This window comes from Rhinatrema bivittatum, chromosome 1, assembly GCF_901001135.1.
Source record: "Rhinatrema bivittatum chromosome 1, aRhiBiv1.1, whole genome shotgun sequence".
Lineage (NCBI taxonomy): Eukaryota > Metazoa > Chordata > Amphibia > Gymnophiona > Rhinatrematidae > Rhinatrema > Rhinatrema bivittatum.
The window spans coordinates 295202158-295227921 of NC_042615.1; the positions used below are offsets into that span (position 1 = coordinate 295202158).

Sequence of the window (25764 nt, forward strand, 5' to 3'; positions counted from 1 at the left end):
TCGCTTAGCTGCAACAGGGGAGTGCGCCTGTTCAGTGGCTGCACCTACTTTGTGGAACTCATTGCTGGAAAAGATTAGGGAAGTGTACTATGTCAAAACATTTAAATCAATGCTAATTAAGCAGGCTTGCTTTTGCTAATTTTTTGACTCCTTTTGAACTTTTTGGGGTTTGTTCTGTTTTTAAAATTCTCATGGATTTTATATTGTTATACAGTGTTTTTTAGTTTGTATTGTTTTATATGCTTACAGATTTAAATGTTTAAGTAATTATTTTGGTCGATTTAAATGTTCATTTTATTATTTCTGATTGTTTTATTTTGTACATTGCCTTGTTTAAAGCCGATTAACAAATCTTAATAAAGATAAAAATAAAGGTGTATGAAATCAGTACAGCAAAGAGGTAAGTGGCATCCTGAGGTTGTATATAATTTAATCTTTACTGCTTATTTTCTTGGAAGCCCCTAGTTTGGCGGGGAGAGTGGAGTTTTCATAATTTAGCTTGTTGCAGGTAATACGGGCAGCCTGAGATCAGCATGAGAGCCTATAAGGGATGATGTCAGTGAACCTGTTGATCTGTCTCCATCTGTTGGTTAGTGGGCATAACCCATTCATCTGGACTGATCTGGCTAGAAGCAAGGAAAGGAAATTTATCAGGTAAGAATAAATTTCTCCATACTCTCTTACTCTAAACTACATAAGGCAATTTACAGTATTCAGCTAAACAATTAAATTAGTCATAACACAAAATCCAATGCTAATCCTTAAAACTCATCGCCACATCTCCCCACCCTTGTATCTCTCCTCCTATAGTAATACCTCTCCTCCTCATACCCTCCTTTATTTCTCCCCACAATAAAAAAGCATAATGTTCAACATCTCCCTACCTTCTCAGTACTCATCCTCCACCAAGTGGGGCCCTTAACAGACCATATTCTATCCATTCAGTTAATTCCACTGACAAACAAACAGCTTCTCACTAGTTATTTATAAGAAGTTCATATCTTTTTGCAAAACAATAATCAAACCATCATCAGCCAAATGCTTCCACAACAGGTTTTTGTCTGATTACTGAATTTCAAATAATTAGACTCAAGCCTCAGTTCCATGGAGAGGCTATTCCATAAAGATGGAACAATATACCCCAATGCAGAATTTCATCTTGTGTTCAGTCTTGCTTCTGATAGATGGTTTAGCCAATAATTCCAGCTCAGATGATTGTAATGACCTTGTAGAAACATGTGAAGACATTTCTGCTAATTAACTAGATATGTAAATACATTTGAACACAGTAGGCAAGAATTTTAATTTAATACACTGGCCTAGTGGCAACCAGTATGAATCTCGTAGTAATGGAGTAACTTGATCTCTACTCTTTGCTTTTAACAATAACTGAGCAACAGTATTTTGTATAACCTGCATTCTCTTCAATGCAACTCTTGGGAGACCTTGAAAGAGTGAATTGCAGCAATCTAGACTGCTTATCACCAACACATGGATATAATTGGAGGTCTTTCTTTTCTAAATAATAAGGTAATTGGTGAATTTAACACAGATAGGAAAATGAAGCATGAACAACTGATTTCTGACTGCATGGACAATTTTGTATCGAGCCAGACTCCTAGGCTACACACCACTTCCTTCAGGGGAGGATCACCTATGATTTTATTGCTAATGTTTCTTCTGCTCAACCACATGGTCTCATAAAACCACTACAACTACTTCAAAAAGCTGCTGCAAGACTTTTAATAGGAACTAAGAAATAGGATCATATCTCACCAATATTAATGGCACTACACTGGCTACCTATCCAATCACGAATACACTATAAAATATTAACAATAATAATCAACAGCATAAACCCTGAGAACAATGGTTCTCACAGGACAAGCAGGATGGTAGTCCTCACATATGGGTGACATCACAGGATGGAGCCCAATCACGGAACACTTCTGTCAAAGTTTCCAGAACTTTGACTGGCCCCTATTGGGCATGCCCAGCATGGCACTAACCCTGCAGCCAGCAGGGGTCCCCCTTCAGTCTTCTTTTTTCCGTGCAGAAGTAGCCACACAGTTAAGGAGCTCTGCAGAGATTCCTGACAATTTTCCTCACAGAATTACTAAAATTTACTTTACCCCACAGGGGTCCCTCCTTTAACTTTTTCAAGCCGCGGTACTCCGGTAAGTTTTTTACCCGTTTTCCGTCAATGACCGTCAAATTTGGCCCTCGCGGCCTACTGGCTGTCGACCGTACCACGGCTCAATTTTTTCATGGCCATGGCGTCGGGGTTCCGCCGGTACCCGGACTGTAATTGCACCATGTCCATCACAGACCCTCACAAAGTCTGTGTAATGTGTCTCAGATGTGAACACGATCTCCTAACCTGTACCAAATGTGCCCTCATGACACCAAAAGGTCGCAAGGCTAGAATGGAGAAGATGGAACTTCTCTTCCGTGCTCAAACCCTGACGCCGTTTATTGCATCAACGTCGTCAGAACCGGCACAGTCAACTTCGCGCCAATCGACCTCCGGCCGGTGACCGTCCGGCATCGACAACTTCTCGGCCTTCGACACCCTCTACTTCCCCTCAGGACCGAGGGGATCGTAGAGATAAACATCGCCACCGGCATTGAAAGTCTTGGACCATCAAGGGAGGAGCGAAATCATCGACCTTGCCATCGTCTGAGCCGCTGTCGAAGAAACCCCGTCCAGAAAAGGCACCGACCTTTTCAGCGACCAGGTCACCGAGGCAACCCTCACCCGACAAGGTATCGGGAGCCGCGACTCCGTCTTTAATAGTGGTCCCTCCGGCTATGCCTCTGCCTCCTCCTTCTGTTCCAGAGCTGGGGCTGCTTGCTCCAGATCTCCAAGAAGAACTGGACCGGATGGTTCAGGAGGCCATCAACAAGGCGATGAATCAACTCCAGGTTGCTCCGTCACCGGTACCAATTGCAGAACCGACCACTGACCCGATTCCAGCAGCATTGGCACCGCTGCTCTCGAGGATGGAAGCGCTTATGGCCACTTTTCCACCGATGGACTCCGGTGACAAAGCAAGTGGGGAAGGCACAGATGGCTCCGGTGCCCTCCCCACTTGCCACTTTTCCACCGCTGGACTCCGGTGCCCTCCCCACTTGCTTTGTCATCGGAAGGAGAAACACTGTTCCACATCCCTCCATCGAGAGTTCTTCCGATGCCTCAGCCTTCGATGCCGATACGTCCATCGGAGCCACCGATCTACCCATTGGTGCCGACGCGTCCTTCGGCACCACCGAGCCATTCATCGGTGCCTCAAGTTATTCCTTCAAGTCCTTCGGAGCCTCGAACAGGACCTTCAGGGATCCCACCGCCCCGTCCTCCTCTAGTCCCTAGAGGAGCAGGTGCTGATCCCTACGATACCTGGACTGATGATTCTTCACCAGACACAGATGATTTGCCTTCACCACCTTCACCTACAGAAAGCAGAAAACGTTCTCCTCCAGAGGACCTTTCCTTTATTAATTTTGTGAAGGAAATGTCTGAATTGGTTCCCTTCCAATTGCAGACTAAACAAGATGACTGGCATCAAATGATGGAGCTGTTACAATTCCTGGATGCTCCCAAGGAAATAATCTCCATCCCTATCCACCAGGTTCTTCTGGATCTCCTCAAAAAGAACTGGGAACATCCTGGCTCTGTTGCTCCACTCCACAGGAAAGCTGACACCACTATCTCGTTCAGTCAGCTCCAGGCTTTCGCAAACCTCAATTGGATCACCAATCTGTGGTTGTCGAATCTGCCCAGAAAAGAGCAAGGAGATCAAAACCTCACACTTCCTTTCCCCCAGGCAAGGAACAGAAATTTCTAGATGCCATTGGTCACCGTGTCTTCCAGGGATCAATGCTCATCTCCAGAATTGCCTCTTATCAGCTCTATATGACCCAATATAATAGGGTCTTATTTAAGCAGATACAAGACTTAACAGACTCCCTGCCTCAGCAATTTCAAGAGCAACTCCAAACCCTAGTAAACAAGGGTTTTGAGGCAGGCAAGCATGAGATCAGATAATCTTACGATATCTTTGACACTGCTACCAGGGTATCTGCAGCTGCTATCTCGGCAAGACGATGGCCTGGCTCAAGTCTTCCGACCTTCGCCCTGAAGTGCAAGACAGATTATCCGACCTGCCTTGTGTAGGAGATAATCTGTTTGGCAAGCAGATTCAACGAGCAGTGGCGGAACTCAAGGACCATCAGGAGGCTCTAAGACAGCTCTCTCTGATGCCTTCTGAGTACTCTTCAAAACAGCCCTTCCAGAAGGACTCTAAGAAGTTATTCTTCCACCCGAAGAAGTCCTACCCGCCACCAACTAGAACCCGTTCTATGAGACCATTTCAAAAAGCCCAGTCTCGTCAGACACGAAAACAAAAATTGCAAGCAGCTCCTCAGCCGGGCCCTGCTTCTTGTTTTTGACTCCTGCATAGAGAGCAGCAGCCAAATTCCATTGCCCCACATACCAGTGGGAAGTCGATTGTGCCATTTCAACAACAGGTGGCACTCAATCACCTCAGACCAGTGGGTCCTAGCGATAATTGCTCAAGGTTATCATCTGAACTTTCTCTCCATTCCACTGGACTCCCCACCTCTACCGACGTAGAGAACATCCGATCACTCCATCCTTCTGGAACAGGAGGTCTCCCTCCTCCTCCAGTCCAAGGCAATAGAACCAGTACCCTACTCTCAGCACGTCCTAGGGTTCTATTCCCGATACTTTCTAATCCCCAAAAAATCGGGAGGCATTCGTCCAATTCTGGATCTACGTGCCCTCAACAAGTACCTCCAGCGAGAGAAGTTCAAAATGGTAACCTTGGACTCTTTTCTTTCTCTTCTACAAAGAGGAGACTGGCTCTGCTCTCTAGACCTCCAGGACACATACACTCATATCGCGATAATTCCATCTCATCGCAATTACCTGAGGTTTCTAGTAGGCCCCAAGCACTATCAGTACAGAGTACTTCCATTCGGCCTCGCATCTGCACCACGAGTCTTCACAAAATGCCTCATCGTAGTTGCAGCCTTCCTCAGGACTCTAGGTGTTCACGTCTACCCCTATCTAGACGATTGGTTAATCAGGGCTCCCACTCAGCAAGCTGCTCTGTCGTCCCTACATCTTACTTTACACACTCTAATTTCACTCAGATTTCTCGTCAACTACGACAAATCCTACTTAGTCCCATCTCAAACCTTAACGTTCATTGGGGCAGACTTGGACACCTTGCAGACAAAGGCTTTTCTGCCTGAACAGGGAGCTCTCACTCTTGTGTCTCTTGCACAACAGCTGCAGTCTCCGCACTCCATGACTGCACACCACTTTCTCATCCTCCTGGGACACATGACATCCTCATTTCAGGTCACCCCAATGGCCCGCTTGGCCATGAGAGTCATGCAGTAGACTCTAAGGTCACAATGGACTCAATCCATTCAGCCCCTGTCAACCATTGTCCACGTAACCGACTTACTCCGTCAGTCTCTCGCCTGGTGGAGAAATCAGGTCAGTCTCCTCCAAGGCTTGCCCTTCCAGGCTCCAGACCCTCAAATAACTCATCACCGATGCTTCCAACCTCGGCTGGGGAGCCCACGTGGCCGATCTGCAGACACAAGGCTCTTGGTCTCTAGAGGAAACACCAAATAAATTTCCTGGAGCTGAGAGCAATCAGATATGCTCTCAGGATATTTCAGGATCGCCTCTCCAATCAAGTCTTCCTGATCCAGACGGACAACCAGGTGGCCATGTGGTACATCAACAAACAGGGAGGAACGGGCTCCTACTTTCTGTGTCAGGAAGCTGCCCAGATATGGGCTGAGGCCCTCTCCCACTCGATGTACCTCAGGGCCACCTACTTGCCAGGAGTGGACAATGTGTTGGCAGACAAGCTGAGTCGCACCTTTCAACCGCACGAGTGGTCTCTCAATCCCTCAGTAGTGAACTCGACCTTCCAACAATGGGGTTATCCTCAAATAGACCTCTTTGTGTCACCTCAAAATCGCAAAGTAGACAACTTCTGCTCTCTCACTCGCAGCCAACAGTATCAGCCAAGAGACACGTTCTCCCTATCATGGGCAACCGGTCTCCTATATGCATTCCCTCCACTTCCACTTCTCTCGAAGACTCTCGTGAAGTTACGTCAGGACAAAGGAACCATGATCCTGATAGCACCTCACTGGCCGCGCCAAGTGTGGTTTCCAATACTTCAGGATCTCTCCATTCGCAGGCACATTCCCTTGGGAAAGGACCTGCTTCTAATCACTCAAAACGACGGGTGCCTACGCCACCCCAATCTTCAAGCCTTGTCCCTGATGGCATGGATGTTGAAAGGTTAATCCTTCAAACACTTAACCTTTCTGAACCAGTTTCCCATGTCCTGATTGTTTCACGGAAGCCTTCCACGAGAAAATCGTATTCTTACAAATGCACCAGGTTCACGGCATGGTGCTCTTCTCAATCCCTTGACCCCTTTACCTGTCCAATCACGAAGTTTCTGGACTATCTCTGGCACTTGTCAGAGTCAGGTCTAAAAACTTCCTCCATCAGGATGCATGTCAGTGTGGTAGCCACCTTCCATAAAGGTGCCTGGGATGTTCCCATATCAGTACAACCCCTTGTAACACGTTTTTTGAAAGGCTTGCTTCACCTCAAGCCTCCTATGCGTCCTCTGGCCCCTTCTTGGGACCTCAACCTAGTTTTGGGTCGGCTAATGAAACCACTATTCAAGCCTCTTCAATCCTGTGACCTTCGATATCTGACATGGAAAGTGATTTTCCTTTTGGCACTCACTTCTGCTCGCAGAGTTAGTGAATTACAGGCTCTAGTTAACTATCCACCTTATACTAAACTTCTGCAGGACTGGGCAGTACTCCGCACTCACCCTAAATTCTTACCTAAGGGAGTTTCGGAGTTTCATCTCAATCAATCCATTATACTACCTACCTTTTTTCCCAGGCCCCATTCCAATCCAGGAGTGCAGGCTCTGCATACCCTTGACTGTAAACGGGCTCTAGCATTCTACCTAGACCGTACAGCTGCCTACAGGGAAAGCACTCAATTGTTTGTCTCTTTCTATCCTATCAAATTGGGGCAGCTTGTGGATAAACAGACTCTCTCCTCCTGATTGGCGGACTGCATATCCTTTTGCTATGAGCAAGCGGGCATTCCACTTCAAGACCGTGTTAAAGCACACTCTGTGAGGGCCATGGCGACTTCAGTAGCACTCCTACGCTCGGTGCCGCTTCCTGACATTTGCAGGGCTGCCACCTGGAGTTCTCTCCATACCTTTACAGCCCATTATTGCTTAGACAAAGCCGGAAGACAAGATTCCATCTTCAGCCAGTCTGTCTTGTGCAACCTATTTACAACGTGACATGCCAACACCCTTCCGCCTTCCCGGTGGGGTTCAGGATGCCCTCGGCCAAATTTCATCCCAGGCCTAGTGCCTTGCATGCCTGAGTACATTTGGTGTATACTCGGACATCCTCAGCTCGGTACTCAGCCATATGTGAGGACTACCATTTTGCTTGTCCTGTGAGAAAGCAAATGTTGCTTACCTGTAACAGGTGTTCTTACAGGACAGCAGGATGTTAGTCCTCACGAAACTCGCCCGCCACCCCGGGTTCATAACATTTTCTTATTTTATTTTCGGCACTACCTGTAGCTTTTAAACAAGACTGAAGGGGGACTCCTGCTGGCTGCATGGTTAGTGCCATGCTGGGCATGCCCAGTAGGGGCCAGTCAAAGTTCTGGAAACTTTGACAGAAGTGTTCCATGATTGGGCTCCATCCTGTGATGTCACCCATATGTGAGGACTAACATCCTGCTGTCCTGTGAGAACACCTGTTACAGGTAAGCAACATTTGCTATTACTAGAAGTGACACGCCAACAACACAACCCCAATCGAATGCTGAGATCTCAAAACAAAGGCCTCTTAAAAATCCCTACAATAAGAGAAACTCATTTGACTCACACAAGAGACAGACTTATCTGTAGCTGGCCCAAAACGCGAACTCCATGCCTAAAGAACTAAGAATATCTGATAGAAAGAATTTCAAGGGTGACCTAAAAACTTGGCTCTTTAAAAATGCCTACAACTTAAAGCCTTAGCATTCAAATTACGGTACCTAATTAATAAAAAAGATGCTCTGAAAAATAACCCTCTAGAATTATATGTTAATCCTCTGTTATATGTGAGTTTACCTTGTGTGTTAATTTTATATATGAATGTTTTTATGTAAACTGTTATGATCTTGTGAACTTCACGTGGAATGATGGTATATAAAACATTTAAATAAAATAAAATCTCAGATTTTGCTGGATTGAATTTCAGCCTATGATCTAACAGCTAAACAAATTTTGCCCCTAGATAGTTATTCAAATTGGCAATAGCTGCTTGCTGATCTGAATTCATATGCACTACCAATTAGATGTAACTTTCATCATTCTAGGTAGTGGAAAATGTAAGGAACTACACCTGTGAATACTGTTTATTTCAAATAGTCTATAATTCAGGAAAATCAAACTTGATGTACCAAGGCTAACTGCTAGATAGAAAATTGAACAACCTGAAATGTACATGCCGGACAGAAGACTGTTGGTCTCCAGAGTTTGTTGGCTTGTACTTAGATTGACATGTTTATCTGTAATGTATTTTGTCTTTAGCTTTTCTGTCTCTTTTTAATGTGATTGTGATTATACTATAGTGAAAAAAAAATCAGGTAGCACAGCAGAGATCTTAAAAACCTGAAGGGTCATTGAGTCGGCTCAGTGACTTGATGGACCTAGGTTTGTTTCCTAGGTCAGGTCTTGCTTCCCCGGGCCTACCAGGGCTGGGGATGTTGCAGAGGCAGAATTCACAGCCCTGGGAATGGTCTCTTACTGCTCAGTGGTGACACCTCAAGCTGAACCCTGGATTCACATGTGAGTAGTAATCTGAGGCCTCTTGTCAGGGTCTATTATAGGAATTAAAAAATATGCAGTCTGCATCAAAAGCCATATGAGATGAGACTGAAGGATTTAAATATGTATACCTTGGAGGAGAGAAGGGACCGGGGATTTGACACAGACATTTAAATACTCAAAGGGTATAAATGATACATGTACATTGAACCTTTTCCATGGGAAGGAAAGCTGTAGAACTAGGGGTCATCATACGAAGCTTCAAGGGGTTAGACTTGGGAACAACTTCAGGACATATTTCTTCATGGAAAGGTTGGTGGATGCATGGAAGGCCAAAGGAGCAAGAGGAAATTGCTAGACAAAAATACAGAAAAATTTGAAGGGGATTAAAACAGGCTTGTTTGTACAATCTCAGTACATTATTAACATCAAAACAGCTTTGCTGGTGAAAGCTGCTGTTCATATTTGTCCCAAAATACAAACCGTTAATGTTGAAAGTATTTGATTATTTTTATGTTGCACTTCAACATGACTGTTAGATGGTTTTGCACACTTTCAACTTCACTTTTTTTCTTTTAAAAATTGACATAAAATAATATGAAAGCAAGTGGGAACTATAAGATCATTGCCCATGACTCAGATGAAAGCAGTAATGCTACATACTTGAGTCACAGGTACACACTTCTAGTTTTCTTCAGGTTGCAGCCATGTACTCTTCCTTCTTTAGGGAAGCTTCTGAGTTCCTGTTGATTTCCCACTGGCTGACATATAAAGTCCTGGATCTAAGTATGACTGCACAGAAAAATAAACAAAGTACTGTCAGATCAAAGTGAAATAATATCCAGAAGTAAATTAAAAAAACAAACCAAAAAAACCTTTAAGGAAGTAAGCAGAGACATTTTCACAAGTTTGTCGATATATTTCTATCTGGTACTGCAGTTTTGAACAAAGATCCACAGTTTTCGGGGTTCTGTAGATGCAAGTTTTACTTGGTGCCAGGTTTTGTTGAATCACTCCTATTTAATATTTTTCCATTAAAACCTCCAGTTATTACAGACTCCACATCAATAAAAACTGTAATGTGACTTACCCACCTTACACTACGTTTATCATGATAGGGGTGGTCTTGCGTACACACCCCAAGTTCCTGCCCAAATTGGTAACTGACTTCCATCTTAACCAGCCCATCGTCCTGACAACATTCTTCCCCAAGCCCCATTTGCACCAAGGTGAACAATCCTTGCACAGTTGGGGACTGTAAGCGAGCCTTAGCCGTCTATCTGGAGCAGATAGAAGCCTATAGACAGTCCACTTAACTTTTTATTTCTTTTGAAAGGAATAGATTGGGCGTTGCCATTTACAAACAGACACTATCCAATTGGCTAGTAAATTGCATCTCCTTCTATTATGCCCAAGTAGGACTACATCTTGGGGGTCATGTCAAGGCTCATTCTGTCAGAGCCACGGCAGCGTCAGTGCCCATTTGTGAGCAGTTCCCATGGAGGAGATCTGCAGGGCTGCGACGTGGAGTAATCTCCACATGTTCATATCGCATTATTGTCTGGATAGGGTTGGCTGATGCGACAGTAAGTTCAGCCATTCTGTCCTTCAGAACCTGTTTGAGGTGTAGAACCCAACTCTCCCCACCTAGGGCCTGTTTGGGTTCAGGCGGTCTCCCCCTCTGTTAGCTACAGCACCTGTGTTGTCTGTTGGTCCCCTTTTTGTGTTGGGGAGCAGCCTGTAACTAGGAATTCACTCATGTGTGAGTACTACCATACTGCTTCTCCTCAGAGAAAGCAGAGTTGCTTACCTGTAATAAGTGTTCTCCGAGGACAGCAGGATGTTGGTCCTTACAAAACCCGCCCACCACCCCGCAAAGTTGAGTTTCTCCTATTTTTTGTTTTATTATAATTCTATGCTACAAGACTGGAGAAGGGGGACCCCACATGGATTTGTACTAGGCATGCTCAGTGTGCCTAGTCAAAGTTCTAGAAACTGTGACACAAGTTTTCTGCATCCGGGCTCCATCTGATGATGTCACCCATGTGTGAAGACTAACATCCTGCTGTGCTCTGAGAACACTTGTTACAGGTAAGCAACTCTGCTTTCTCTGAACAAGTCAGTTACCCTCCCCTCCTCTGCTCCTCTTTTACTTTATAGCTCTTTACTGTTTTGAAAACAAACATGGACAATGTGATCCAGCCTACAAGTTACTTATGTATTCATCTTTAGCTTATTTTACATTGATCTGTTGAAAGGGGCATAAGTTTTGAAAGCAGGACACAAAATATATTTGTCAGACATTAAAAAGATGTTACAGCTTGTTTGACTTTTATTTCCATGTACCTAAGTTGACTAACATGGCAACCACACTACTTTTTTTCATTGTTTTCAATATTAGATTAGTGAAATAAAGATGTTTATGTATGGTACCTTTTCTTTGTGGAATGGTTTTATACTGTTTAAATGCAATATGGACATGTTACACTGTAATGTCCTACTGGAATGCTGTAAAATTTCAGAATTTTGGGCATAGAATTCCACCTGCTTTGTTGCAAAATCTACCCTCAGGTTGTTGTACAGAGCTAATGACTTTGCTAAGGGCTGTGGCATTCTAATAAAACACTTATGTCTGTACTGCTTTGTTTACTTTTACTGTAGGTTGTGCAACATTTGGGCCCTGCAACAGATTTTTATAAGAAGTTGGCTCTAGATTGTTCAGGACAGCAAACTGCAGTGGATCTATTTCTTTTAAGTTCTCAGTACTCTGACCTAGCATCTCTAGGTAAGTGAAAAAAAAAATTACACATTAGCATCTTGGTTTTTACAAATGTTTCATATGTGAATTCTAAACCCATAATGCAAAACATGGTCTCCTTTTGGCCAAAGGCTGGAAGGTTAGCCATCTTTGTGCTTGAATTTTTCAGTACCATATTGCTGCCAGTAGAGGCCACGTCTCCAGTGTATAGTCGCCAATCTCTACCCAGAGTATGAACACCACTTCAGTGTGACCAAACCTGAAAGAATAGAAATCCAGACCTGACCAGCCCTATTGCTGTACTACTATTTTGCTTTTTTGGGCAACTTCACCTTCTTCTGGCTTATTGGAGGGGAGGAATTTTGCTTAGAAGTTTGAGTAGAAATTTATGGTTGTTGCTGTTATCTTGGCTTTTGTACGTCAATACTGAGGGACTGCAGGTGGCACACTAGGTTATGTACAGTGGCAGTGAAACTTTCTCAGTCTCCATCTGCTGGCAGATAAGCAAAACCCAGAAGTCTGGACTGATCTGTGATACTACAGGAACAAAAATTAGCAGGTAAGAACCAATTTTCCTATATACTGAACTGAGGGGGCCGTGCAAACACTGTGATGTGGAACATCCCATACATGCTCAACAGAGTATGTTAAGAAAGCTCTAGTAGCTTTGAAGTCAATGCTCTGACTCAGACTTTGTCCACTGATGTCACCCATGTGTGAGGACTGATATGCTGATGTCCTTGGAGAAACATGTGTTATAGATAAGCAACTTTTCTTTAGGCTGAGTGAACAAATCCTTAGTTTATAGGTATCACTTTGGGTTTGAAATGCAATTAAGTTTATAGCAGTGTTAAAAGTAGCAGCTGATACATCTTGCTGTCTTTGGTACAATGCCTGCGTTTCCTGTGCAAATTAATCTTTATGCTATACTTTTTTTTAGAATTTAAATTGAATTGTCTTCAGCCTTGAAACACTTTTAATGTGTGCCAGGCAATAGTAACATTTCATGATATATGTAGGGTCAGTGTGCTAAGACCCATGGAAGTTTGGGCAGCAGAGATTTCAGCCATTTAAAAATGTCTGGAAGGATCTTTACTGATCAGCTGGTGCTATTTTTCGAGAGTCTCTTCTGCTTTGTAGCCTGTATTCTAATAGCTGATCAGTTCATGCAATCCTTGCTGCATGACTCTGTGATTATGTTTCTCTTGACATTAGGCTGCACTCTAACCTTTTTCATACATGTTTGAAAGGTACATAAATGCTTTCAAGCATGGGTTGTAATTGTATGCAACCCTCATTAGCTCCCTTAATGCAAAACCAGGGTTTATTAGGTGCAGAAAATAGTGACTTTTGTTACATTTACTCCAGGGTGCCTACACCAGGAGACAAACATGTTCTCACCATAAATAAGCACTTCTGTATGCCAAGGCATCGAGAGCTTGTTAGGGAAGCTGAGCAGCTTTTTCTGTTTATTGTGCTACATGCAGGTCTCCACTGCCAGACTGTAAAAATGAATTAATATTGTTACTTGTCTTTCTTTTTACTAGCCTGCATGTCCAAGTACTCTGCTGGCTGCATTTATTACTATCCATCATTCCATCACATCCACAGCCCTGCTCAAGCAGAAAAAATTACAAAAAGATCTGAAACGCTACTTTACAAGGAAGATTGGATTTGAAGCAGTCATGAGAATAAGATGTACCAAAGGTATTATCCTGCCATTGAAACATGTTGTATACTAAAACTCTCTACATTAATTTTTACACATCCAGCGTGATAACCTAATTTATCTGTCCTTATGTAAGGAAATTTTTATGCCAGAATTTTTGCATAGTATTTGATGCTGCAGAAGAACTATTTTTGTAGCAGTTTTTCTATTTTTGGCTAGTTTGGGGGGTTTTTTGTCCTCTCCAGCTGACTTGTCTTCTCTGCTTTCTCTGCATTTCACTCCCTTTCCATTTCTTCTGAAGATAGTCTTTCTTTCCTTTTTACTGTTTACTGTCACCTTTTCTTTGCTGTCTTCCTTTTTTTCTCTTTCGGCCTTCCTCCATTTTTTTCTTCCTTCGTAGACTTCTCTCTCCACAACCCCTCTTCTTTCCTTCTCTCTCCCTTCGGCTTCCTCTCTTCTAGCCTCCCCAGCCCCCTACACCCAAGGGACCTCCCTTCCACAGCGGTCTGTGGGACTAGTAGGAGAGGAGAGGAGGCAGAGAGCAGCGGCAAGACCAGGAGGAAAGGCAGGCAGGCAGGTAGAAGCAGAGAGCAGCAGTGGTGGGACCAGACAAGGGTAGGAGACAAAAAAAAACAAGTGAATCAGAAGGGTGAGGCAGGCAGCAGTGATAGCATCAGGAGGGGAGGGTGGCTGGGCAGAGGCAGTTGGCAATCAGTGGCATCAGGAGGGAGGGCAGATGAAGAGTGGCAAGCATTGGAAAAAGAGGGAAGATGAGCATGCAGATGGTGGTGCCAGGAGATAGGAGATCATCTTGAGTGCAGGGATATAGCACTTGCTTTATGATACCTGCAAACTTACCTCCTCTCTAAAAAGAAAACCACAGGGAAGAAGCACTCACTGGAGAGAGGAGCAGCTGCAGAGATCACACGCAAGTGCTGTGTTCCCAGGGAGCTGCTCTCACCACTGGGGTATATATGGGAGGGGAATGGGGGGAGAGGAGCAGGCAGTGACTATATTCTGCAGTTGGGGGGGATGGATTCTACCACAATTATTCTACCTCCTTTCCTCAAGTCGCACTATTAGCTATTTTTGAATCGCTGTTATTAGCAATTAAAGATGGTGTTTGTGTTTTATGATGCAATACTGTGAAATTTGCACCCTATCATTGGATAACTGTGGTTAAATTTTAAAGATATATATAATAAATAGAAAAGAGAGACTTACAATCCAGTATTTTTATTCTAGAACTAAGTTTTCTTGAAATTGAATCATTTATTTTTTTATCTAGACAGCAGTATTATTTTTCTACCATTTTAAGGAACATAAATGTAAATGACTTGCTATTTCTGTAACTGATGTTCTCCAACTTCAAATTACAAAGAATCCCCTCTTATGAGATTAGTGCATCTTCCAGTGTGACTGCACAGGGTTTTGAAAAATTAAAACTGCAGATTAAGAGAACGTTTTTCAAAGCTATGTGATGCTAAGTCCACAGGTTCTTGTACTCAGCGATTTTAGCACCATTTCTCAGAAGAAAAGTATGTGCATATTTTCCCTTTGAAAATTTCCCTGCAAAAATGACCCCTAGGCACTTGCACCTGCTTTTTCTGTGTGTATTTTTTTCTAGCCAAAACTAGACATGTCATTTTCTCCCTGACTTAACCAATTCCCTGGGAATTCTTCCACTAACACTGCTTATTACCTTTCCTCCAAAAACAGCCAGTGATGTCTGCTTCCCCTCTCTGCAACCTCTTCTGATCCCGCCACTGCTGCTCTCTGCCTCCCCAATCCCTTCTCTCTACCTGCCTGCCTCTCCCCTTCCATTTCTAATGCTGCTGTCTACCTTCTCTACTGGTTTCTTTTATATATTTACAGTAATATAATTTCATTTGTTAGCACAGTGCTTACTGATAAACCCGCATTATTTATCAGATATGTTTTCATCGTACTAGGGCTACTTCAACTCTGTTTAAATATGCTTTACTGTTTTCAGGTCTTTCAATACACACATTTCATGGGAATTTTTTTGTTCGATCAACTGATTTGCTTTCACTTGCCAACATCAATCCTGATGCTGGGTTTGCAGTCCAGATGTCCATTGAGGAAAATTTAGCAGATACGTCTCTGGCCTGCTTTCAGACTGCTCTTTTATATACTTCCAGCAAAGGTAATGCTGAAGAATTCAGCAGTAGTTTTAATGCATCGTTTGCCTGTCCCTCTGCTAATAGGTTTTTCACATACATTCAGCTTTTTTTTTTTTTGTTGATGTATTATATTTTGCCACAAAAGTTTTCCTCCTGCTTCTTTAGGCTTCCAGCACAATTGATACTTGCCTCTGCTGAAGCTATGGCACCATGAGTATTCATTCACAGGTGCCTGGGGTTTTTTTTCCCCTCCTGCATTTAATCCAGCCATTGCAGTGACAATCCTCAGTTAGGGGCTACAGACCACAGCTTCATTCAGAACCCAATATGCATGCATTCTAAATCTAGCCAGTAGGTGTTGCAATTGTGTGGTGTCTGAGACTCCCCTCATCCCACCCCAGGATCTGTGAACACTACATCCTCAAGCATTCCCTGCCAGTTGAGGAGAAGCAACAGAGCTGAGGCATCAAACTTTGATCTTTCACATGAGTCAGCGATTGGGCTGACCCAAATATGATTTAAAACTGGATTGTAATGGTTTTAACTATGCTGTTGTGTGTAGGATTTGCCATAAGTTATTTCCTCAAATTTCCACCCCGATATCAAAGTCAGTACAGTCAGTACAGTACAGTTTCTCCCCAGTCAAAATATTTTCCTCCAAGCAGGATTTTAACTCTTTACTGCCCAGTCAATGCTTGGACAGAAACGGGAATGTTATGGAATTATTGTAACTGTGTATTTCCAGGACCCTTATAGCAGGCCTCCATCAAACCACACATCAGTGCAAAATGGTGTTCACTTTCTTAGGCTAATTGTCAGTCATGATATTCAGTTTTCAGTGAAATTTATCACAGAGCAGTGCAATACACAGTACTGTCTTATTAATGAATTAGCCAAATGTTTTGTCCTTTCTTTTTATTGTAATTACTATATTTTTTAATTTAGGCTGTGTATGTCTAAATCTTTTTGTTAATATGTAAAATTTAAGCTAATTTAAATCTAGATTTTTTTTATTATCTCCTTTTATCTAGCGTACAATATTTATTTATTTATTTATTTATTTATTTTGTATACCGACATTCGATCGAGATATCACATCGGTTTCCAGATAACTAAAGGAATAGGGTGATAACAGCCCTATTTTACATTATAACATGGTATTAAATAGATATAAGATTAGATAAAGGAAGATTGTATTTATTTATTAAAAACTAAGAGGTCCATATTCAACTGATGGCCAGCTGGCAAAGTAAGCCAAATACATTTATCTGGCTGATTTAACTGGGATATTCAGTGGCATGGACTGAATATACCAGACTTAAAGTTAGCCAAATATGTTTTTCCAACTAACTTTAGGACTGCTCTTTGGCTATTCTAGTTATCTGGCTATGTTAGCCAAATAATGCTGAAGCTTGGAAAGTATCTGGTTAACTACTTTGTCCTGGACTGCCCCTGACATACGGGCCGATACAGTAAGGGGCGGAAAACGCGCGTCCAACCCACCGAACCTAATAGCGCCCTCAACATGCAAATGCATGTTGATGGCCCTATTAGGTATTCGCACGCGATTCAGTAAGCCAAGCCGCACATTTTACTTTCAGAAATTAGCGCCTACCCAAAGGTAGGCGCTAATTTCTTCGGGCACCGGGAAAGTGCACAGAAAAGCAGTAAAAACTGCTTTTCTGTGCTCTCTCCGACTTAATATCATGGCGATATTAAGTCGGAGGTCCCGAAGGGTTAAAAAAAAAATGTTTTTTGAAGTCGGCTGTCGGGTCGAAAACCGGATGCTCAGTTTTGCCGGTTTCCGAGCCCGTGGCTGTCAGCGGGCTCGAGAACCGACGCCGGCAAAATTGAGCGTCGGCTGTCAAACCTGCTGACAACCGCTGCTCCGTGCCAAAAGGAGGCGCTAGGGACGCTCTAGTGTCCCTAGTGCCTCCTTTTGCCCGTTTCTACCACGGGAACTAATTTAAATACTGAATCGCGCGCACAGGCGAGTGGCCTGTGCGTGCACCGAGAGAGCAGACATTCGCCCGCTCTCCCGCAGACTTTACTGAATCGGCCTGTTAGTTGGATAAGTATTTGTCCAGTTAAGTGCCAAACTTAGACAAATATATTGAATACAGACCTCCAAATTGAAAGTACTCCATCCTTCTTTGTAATCCTGTGTTAATTTTGGTCAATAGGAGAACGAAGAATCCGGGTGCACACCATTTGCTTACCCGTTGTGAATTCTTTGAGTGATGTGTTTGCAGGAGCAGATGTGCAAGCAATTACGTGCCTATTAGCAAACATGGGTGAGTATGCCAATAGAAGTGCTTTATTAAATAGTAAAATACAATTTCTATATACTGAAATAGAATTTCGATATGATTTAACCAACCATGAATCTGTTATGTTGAAATATTCCGATGTACGTATATATTTATTCATTATAGTACACCATTTGAAAGTAAAAAAAACTTTAAAAAGTTATTACTGTAATTTTCTAGATGAAAAGTCAGTGTGCTCTGCTTCTGGCTAGTCTCTGGTTTCCCACAGGGCACCACTGAACAGCAGCTTGTATAGCATAATCTAATGCACATTAATGCACATTACCCTGTGCATTAATGCACATTACCCTGAAAAATATGGGGGCAATAACGTTCTATATTAAAATTATGGCCACTAATTTAGTGTAATGTAAAGATGGAAAGCAAAAGAACATAATAAACATAACTCTTTAGTTTGAAGAAAATATTAGCGTTAGGAGTTCTGATATTATAAACAAGGATAAAAGTTGGATAATTTTCAATATTATCAAAACCTTGAGCTGGTAAAATTTGTATAACTATAGTTCTTTATCTTCCATGCCAGACCAGTCCAAGCAAGTGGGTTATTTCCCTTCTTCCAGCAGGTGGAGACAGAGAAAAAAGCTCAAAGCTGACTGCTCCTCCTGTAGGGATCTGGTACTGCCTTCAGCTTTTCCTTATCTCCAGCAGATGGTGCAGATATGTAGACTGGTTCTGCAGCTTCATATAGGCTGCTCCCGGGAAGACATTAGACCCAGATTCCTGGTGGAGCATAGGCAGAGTCTTGGGAGTGCTCTGATTGATGGGACTGAGTCGCCCTCCCTGCTTTGGGAACAGACTCAGGGGTCTGAGTTCCCACACCAATGGTCCAACAGTAAGATCTACTGATTGCACTCTTTCCTTCTATTGTGGGAGAGCAACAGGGGAGCAGTAGTTTATTAAAAGAAAAAAAAGGCTTTCAGCTCAGCTTTTTCTCTGGACTGCTTCCCAGTCTCCTATGGTGCTGTGCCAGAAATGGACTCAGGGGGTCTGAGATGGTCACTCTTCTGTCTCCCTTCCTCTGCTGTCTCCAGTATGGCTGTAAAAAGAGAAAGGCACAGTGCCACAGGTAAGTCACGGCAGCTCAGCGTGTCAGCGGGTACATTCTGCCTGGCTTGTGAGTAGGCAGGCACTAGGCGTGCAGGTGTAAACTGCTGTTGGCCAGCACCCTGCCAAGAGCAAAACTGAGTGAGTTCCCAAGACTGAGCCTTGTACCCTACGGTAGAAAGCAGCACTGTAGTGTATATGGTGCAGGGCCTGATTGGCACTCCTGTTTTGGACAGATCAGAAGACATTTTATCACTGCTTTGTGCCAAAAATAAATTTATTAAGCATGCCAGACTCTCTACTTTCCTCTTCCCTCCGATAACAAGGAAGTTTCAGGAGGAAGGAAGGGCAGAGCAGAGCTTGAACACTTCTTTTCTTTACTGAGTTATTTCAGCAGGTCACCTCGCATACTTGCATGTTGCGGCTTCTCTCTCTTGTTCTCTCTGATCGCTGTTCCTTCCATCACTCAGCTTGCAGAAATGACTCTCTTCCCCTCTACATAAATGATTCCCAGAAGGTCTTTTAAGGCTAAATAGGTTTGCGAAGCTGTAGATTGCTGCATCCTGTTACATTAAAAAAAAAAAATCCAGGATGGTCCTGCTTGGGCAGTACCTTTTGGATTTCTCCTAAAGCTCTTCTTAGCCCTTGTCCTTGTTCCTGCACAGAACAACTTTAACTTATCCTTGGCAACATTTGGAGTGCTAGAGCTCTTCACTGGTTGGGACTGTCATAGCTAACTGGCTGGACAAGAGGAGGAGATAGCTGATCCAGTGGACACGGGGTGATTGCCTCCTCAGAAGAGGATAATGCCTCAGTGGGGAGGCTGTTCAGGTGATAGAAGCTGGTGACCCTTAATTCTAGGACATGACCTCCGGCAGCTCTTGGATGAGCAATTGGAGGCAGTAATTTGTAAGGGAATCCTTTGTTCCTAGGTGCCCTTAGAGTTTAATGCAACATCTTGATGTTGGAGATGGGATCTCTTTAGTATGAGATACCTGGTTCCAGCCTTATGGTGGCCAAGATGATGAGGGGATCTAGATTTATTTCCCAGGGAAGAGAGGTGGGGCAGTGAGGTGGGGCACCAGCATGAGTGGATTTCAGATTATCCCAGCGAAGCCCCAAGGACGAGCAAGTTATTCAGCCAAAAAATGAAAGCAGGAGCTTGGGGGTTTGAATATCCTTGTAGAACCATCTTTTAAGACTACAATCATTGGATGGAAGCACAACATTCACGGTCCCCATGATAGAAAGATTGCGTCTCTGCTTAAATCATAGGTAGCTATGTGAAATGGCTTTTTGTGACTCAAGTCCTCCTGCATAGGATCTAGCATTAGTTGGAGGTAGCCATAGTGACCTTACCCACAGGTATCAGTGTGTTGAGAGCGGAGGTCATGAACCTGCAGCTCCTGGATGGATTCATGGCTGATGTGTCTTGCACAGTGGAGAGGTAAGTGATGCTAGGAGCTCCTTAAGTCGGAATCCCTATGTGGCATGGCCAGGCTAGTTCAAGATGGGTGTACAATGTTTACAGCTGTGCTTCACTCAAACTTATCTACAGAGTGATGGCTACTACAATCTTTACTGTTTCTACAGTTTTACCCTCTCTGGGAGATTATCTGTCCTTTGGAATAGCCTAGAAGTTTAGGGACCAAAGTTCAGAAGCCGGCTAAGGGTGCTTATTGGAAGCACCTCCAGGACCTCTTTGCCAGTCCTGGTCAGGGCCATTTGAGAGGCTACAATCAATCTACTCAGGCAAATCTCATCCTTCCTCAGAGAGGTATTTCAGGATAGTATATTTGACTGCTGTGTACTTGGCATACTCCTTCACAGTGACTCTTGGTGTCTTCTGCTCTGGGTGGTCTGTTAGAACTCAGAGGGATTACTTTGTCACCCTCAGTGTAGGCTTTGGGGGTGATGGTATTAGGTATCAGGGGCATAGTACTATTTATTTCAGGTCTCCCAGAAAGGACTGGGAGTTCTCCTATTCTTTGGGTCCCCATGCAAAATGGCAGACCTCTTCTTAAGCAGTTCCCTACATGGCTACACGGGCATTCCCCTTTATCTCCTCTGGGGGTTTCTACCAGATATTTATGATGTGCATTATCCTGGATCTATTACCAACAGATAACAGGCTGTCCCCTTGTGTTAACCAAGACCTTAGGTTCCTGCTGAATAAGAGCAGGAAATCTTTTCAGCTGCAGCCAAGGTTATGCATGTGTAGAGCTGACTGATGATTTTCCCAAACAGCAATTAATCTTTCTCAATCTCAGGAGTATAGAGAGACCCTTTCATACCCAAAGAATGAAGTAGTCCTTTAGCAGTAGATTTCAAGGGATGAAGATTTTATTCCCGGTGCTTGGATCTCCTGTTTCCTGTTCAAAAATTGAAAGAAGGATCCAACAGAAGAAATAAGATAATGCATAAATGTTGGCAAGTTAAATGTAAGACATTGATAAGACAGGCTAAGAGAGAATTTGAAAAGAAATTGGCCGTAGAGGCAAAAACTCACAGTAAAAACTTTTTAAAATATATCCGAAGCAGAAAGCCTGAGAGGGAGTCAGTTGGACCATTAGATGATCGAGGGGTTAAAGGGGCACTAAGAGAAGATAAAGCCATCGCAGAAAGAGTAAATGATTTCTTTGCTTCGGTGTTTACTGACAAGGATGTTGGGGAGGTACCCATACTGGAGAAGGTTTTCATGGGTAATGATTCATATGGACTGAACCAAATCACGGTGAACCTAGAAGATGTGGTAGACCTGATTGACAAACTTAAGAGTAGTATATCACCTGTACCGGATGGTATACACCCCAGAGTTCTGAAGAAACTAAAAAATGAAATTTCAGACCTATTAGTAAAAATTTGTAACCTATCATTAAAATCATCCATTGTACCTGAAGACTGGAGGATAGCTAATTAACCCCCATATTTAAAAAGGGCTCCAGGGGCGATCCGGGAAACTACAGACTGGTTAGCCTGACTTCAGTGCCAGGAAAAATAGTGGAAAGTGTCTAAACATCAAAATCACAGAACATATAGAAAGACATGGTTTAATGGAACAAAGTCAGCATGGCTTTACCCAAGGCAAGTCTTGCCTCACAAATCTGCTTCACTTTTTTGAAGGAGTTAATAAACATGTGGATAAAGGTGAACCGGTAGATGTAGTGTACTTGGATTTTCAGAAGGCATTTGATAAAGTTCCTCATGAGAGGCTTCTAGGAAAAGTAAAAAGTCATGGTATAGGTGGCGATGTCCTTTCATGGATTACAAACTGGCTAAAAGACAGGAAACAGAGAGTAGGATTAAATGGACAATTTTCTCAGTGGAAGTGAGTGGGCAGTGGAGTGCCTCAGGGATCTGTATTGGGACCCTTACTTTTCAATATATTTATAAATGATCTGGAAAGAAGACAGGTGAGGTAATCAAATTTGCGGATGATACAAAACTGTTCAGAGTAGTTAAATCAAGAGCAGATTGTGATAAATTGCAGGAAGACCTTGTGAGGCTGGAAAATTGGGCATCAAAATGGCAGATGAAATTTAATGTGGATAAGTGGAAGGTGATGCATATAGGGAAAAATAAACCATGCTATAGTTACACAATGTTAGGTTCCATTTTAGGTGCTTCTACCCAAGAATGTTGGGAATTATTAGAAAGGGAATGGTGAATAAAACGGAAAATGTCATAATGCCTCTGTATCGCTCCATGGTGAGACCACCTTGAATACTGTGTACAATTCTGGTCACCGCATCTAAAAAAAGATATAATTGCGATGGAGAAGGTACAGAGAAGGGCTACCAAAATGATAAAGGGAATGGAACAGCTCCCCTATGAGGAAAGACTAAAGAGGTTAGGACTTTGCAGCTTGGAGAAGAGACAGCTGAGGGGGGATATGATAGAGCTATTTAAAATCATGAGAAGTCTAGAGCGGGTAGATGTGAATCGGTTTTTTACTCTTTCGGATAATAGAAAGACTAGGGGGCACTCCATGAAGTTAGCATGTGGCACATTTAAAACTAATCGGAGAAAGTTCTTTTTCACTCAGCGCACAATTAAACTCTGGAATTTGTTGCCAGAAGATGTGGTTAGTGCAGTTAGTATAGCTGTGTTTAAAAAAGGATTGGATAAGTTCTTGGAGAAGAAGTCCATTACCTGCTATTAAGTTCACTTAGAGAATAGCCACTGCCATTAGCAATGGTAACATGGAATAGACTTAGTTTTTGGCTACTTGCTAGGTTCTTATGGTCTGGATTGGCCACTGTTGGAAACAGGATGCTGGGCTTGATGGACCCTTGGTCTGACCCAGTATGGCATTTTCTTATGTTCTTATGTGATATCCAGTAGTCCAGTGCTGCAAGAATTTTGGTAACTTTGATTGATTAGCAGTCAATCATATCAAACAAATAAATCCAGGCTACTTTCCCTGTCTATTGAGAGGTTAGGAGTAGCCTGAGCAGGTGGCTTTTCATAGTTGTCTCCTGCAGGAATGGATTTGCATAAGAACATAGATATGTCATACTCTGTCCATCAAACCCAGTATCCTATCTCCCAACAGTGGCCAATCCATGTCATAAGTAAAGTACCCAAACATTAAATAGATCCCATGCTACTAATGTAACAAGTAGTGGCTATTCCCTGTTGCTTAATAGCGGTTTATGGACTTGCAGTCTTTCAAAATTATTTTCCACTGTAGGCATGTGCTTTATAGGTTAGGAGGAAATGTATAATCCAGGTCAGTTGAAATGAGGCAGGAGAACCAGTGGATCCAAATATAGGGCAAGGGCCAGAGCCAGCCATCTACCACTCCAGAAATTGTGGCCTGTAGCTCAGGAAAAGGCAGCTCGAGTGGTTGCAGTCAGTTTAATATATGATCTAGTGGGTCATAATATGGTGGGATAATCTTAATTTCAATATTTGCATGAAGAGTTTAAGTATCGAAAGCAGTCAGTTTAATTCCATTAGCTGATGTGAACAAGCTTAGGGAATCTAGTAGCTCTCAGGTACCCTGGTAAGAGAGTTCAGATTTGGTCTGGGATGGAGTTCCCATGCAGTATGTAGCAGCAGCTCACATGGTCAACATTTTCATCATACAGACAAATGTTTTGAGCTGACATGCTTGAGATCCCAAAATTGTAAGAACTGGTGGGAACAGGCTCTTCTCTTTTAGCAGTGAGGTGGGGCACCAATATGAGTGGATTTCAGATTAGCCCAGCAAAGCCCCAAGGCAAGCAAGTTAGCCAAAAAATGAAAGCAGGAGTGGGGGTTTGAATATCCTTGTAGAACCATGACCAGTATCCAGTCTTCTGTGTGTGTTCCCATCAGGCGCCTGCACATTCCCTAGACCAAGTTCTGAAAATGCAAGCAGAGGTTATCCTTCACTCTTTTCTCCTAGTCAAGATTCTTCTAGGGTGTAAAAGGATGGAAGGGATCTTCTAAGGTTTACAACTTTGGCTATTTTGAGAACCAGGCTATATAATGAGGATAAGTAGTGTCAGGGTTACAGCCTCAGTGGCATGAAAGAGGACCATTATTGGACCGAAATTAGAGTTTGGAGCCTGTTTAAGTTCAGTTTATGAAGGATGCCATATTTCCGTTAGAGGGATCCATTGCTTCAGTCTTCTGAAGGAGCCTGGGACGAAAGCATTATTGGCAAATCTCTCGGAGAGCAGAGACTGGCTCTGTCTTGCTAGAAGGGACACAGTCACGAAAGCTGTCTCGCTACTCTCTCAGATGGTATGCTTTCTTCTAGGGAATCAAGAATGCAAGTCTGCTGTTGTGGAAAATCTACTCAATTTGGAACCTAAGTTTTTAGTTTGAAGAGATCTGTCCTTCCTTCCTTGCAAGCCTCATAGGCATCTCTTTTGAGTCTGTTAAAGTCAGTCTCCTTTTTGACCTTTGTTACCTTTTTCATTAAAATTATCTGAGCCCAATCCTATCCCACTTCAAAGGGTAGTGTTTCACTTCTGTCGGAATCAGGCTTTTCTCACTTATGACAGTGAGAAAGTAGAGCAATGTAAGCCAGGACAGGGACAGCCATTCTCAAGTCTGTTATAGATTATCTTTGAGATATTTGTAGGTGACCAGTTTTTTCTTAGATAGATCTCTGATGTGTTTTATTAAAGTACAGTGATTTCTAAGGCATTGATATCGGAAAGGATCAAGGAGATGAGAGCTTTGGCCTGCTCCCACAAGAGTTTGTAGGTCTGAGTGGGCTGTTAAGCCCACTTGATGAGAGTATAGGATTCCTTGTAGGCAGAATCAGAGCGTGTCTTTCCAGAGGATAATGGCAGGGCAGTGCATTTGTCTCTGTTGATCCCTGCTCTAAGGATCTTGATGTGGGTATGCAGGCTGGGAAAAGCCACACCTTGGATTCAGAAGTCCTGAGAGATATTGTGGCTTCCTCCCACCCAGTCTGGGTGAAGCTTTGATACATCTCACTTGTTTGGACTAGTTTGGCATGGATGATAAGGAAGGTGAAATTTAAATTTATCTGTAAATTTCCTTTCCTTTAGTCTTGCCAGACCAGTCCAGAACCCACTTAGAGAGAAACCACAACGATCAAAGATTGTCTGACAAGTTTAGAAAGCTAGCAGCGATTATGTTGCACATTTTGAAAGTATTTGGTCTAATCATGACCTTGGTGTGTAGGGACTGTCTAATTCCTGGGCTAAAGTCTATGGAGGGAAGTTTCTTGGCTACATGAGAATTTGGTTGTGGTGGTGATTTGGAAACCAAAACAATTGCCTTCAGTTGTTTTAGCTTTGATATAGGATGCTGAAGGAAGCACCAGGCCCTTATGGGGGAACAAAGTCAGAAATGACCTTTTTTTACTTGCTGTCTCCATCTGCTGGCAGGGGGGATATAACCTACTTATTTGGACTGGTCTGGCATGGCT

At 43.0% G+C, this 25764-nt stretch overlaps 1 protein-coding gene across 1 annotated transcript in view; it reads left to right on the forward strand.

Moving 5' to 3' along the window:
- The window catches only part of SEC24B (SEC24 homolog B, COPII coat complex component), a 335324-nt gene that overhangs the window by 219277 nt on the left and 90283 nt on the right, over positions 1-25764 (forward strand). The window contains 5 exon segments of the mRNA XM_029596557.1: positions 11586-11709; positions 13230-13309; positions 13311-13389; positions 15345-15518; positions 17679-17789. Of these exon segments, the coding sequence (XP_029452417.1) occupies positions 11586-11709; positions 13230-13309; positions 13311-13389; positions 15345-15518; positions 17679-17789 (568 nt within the window).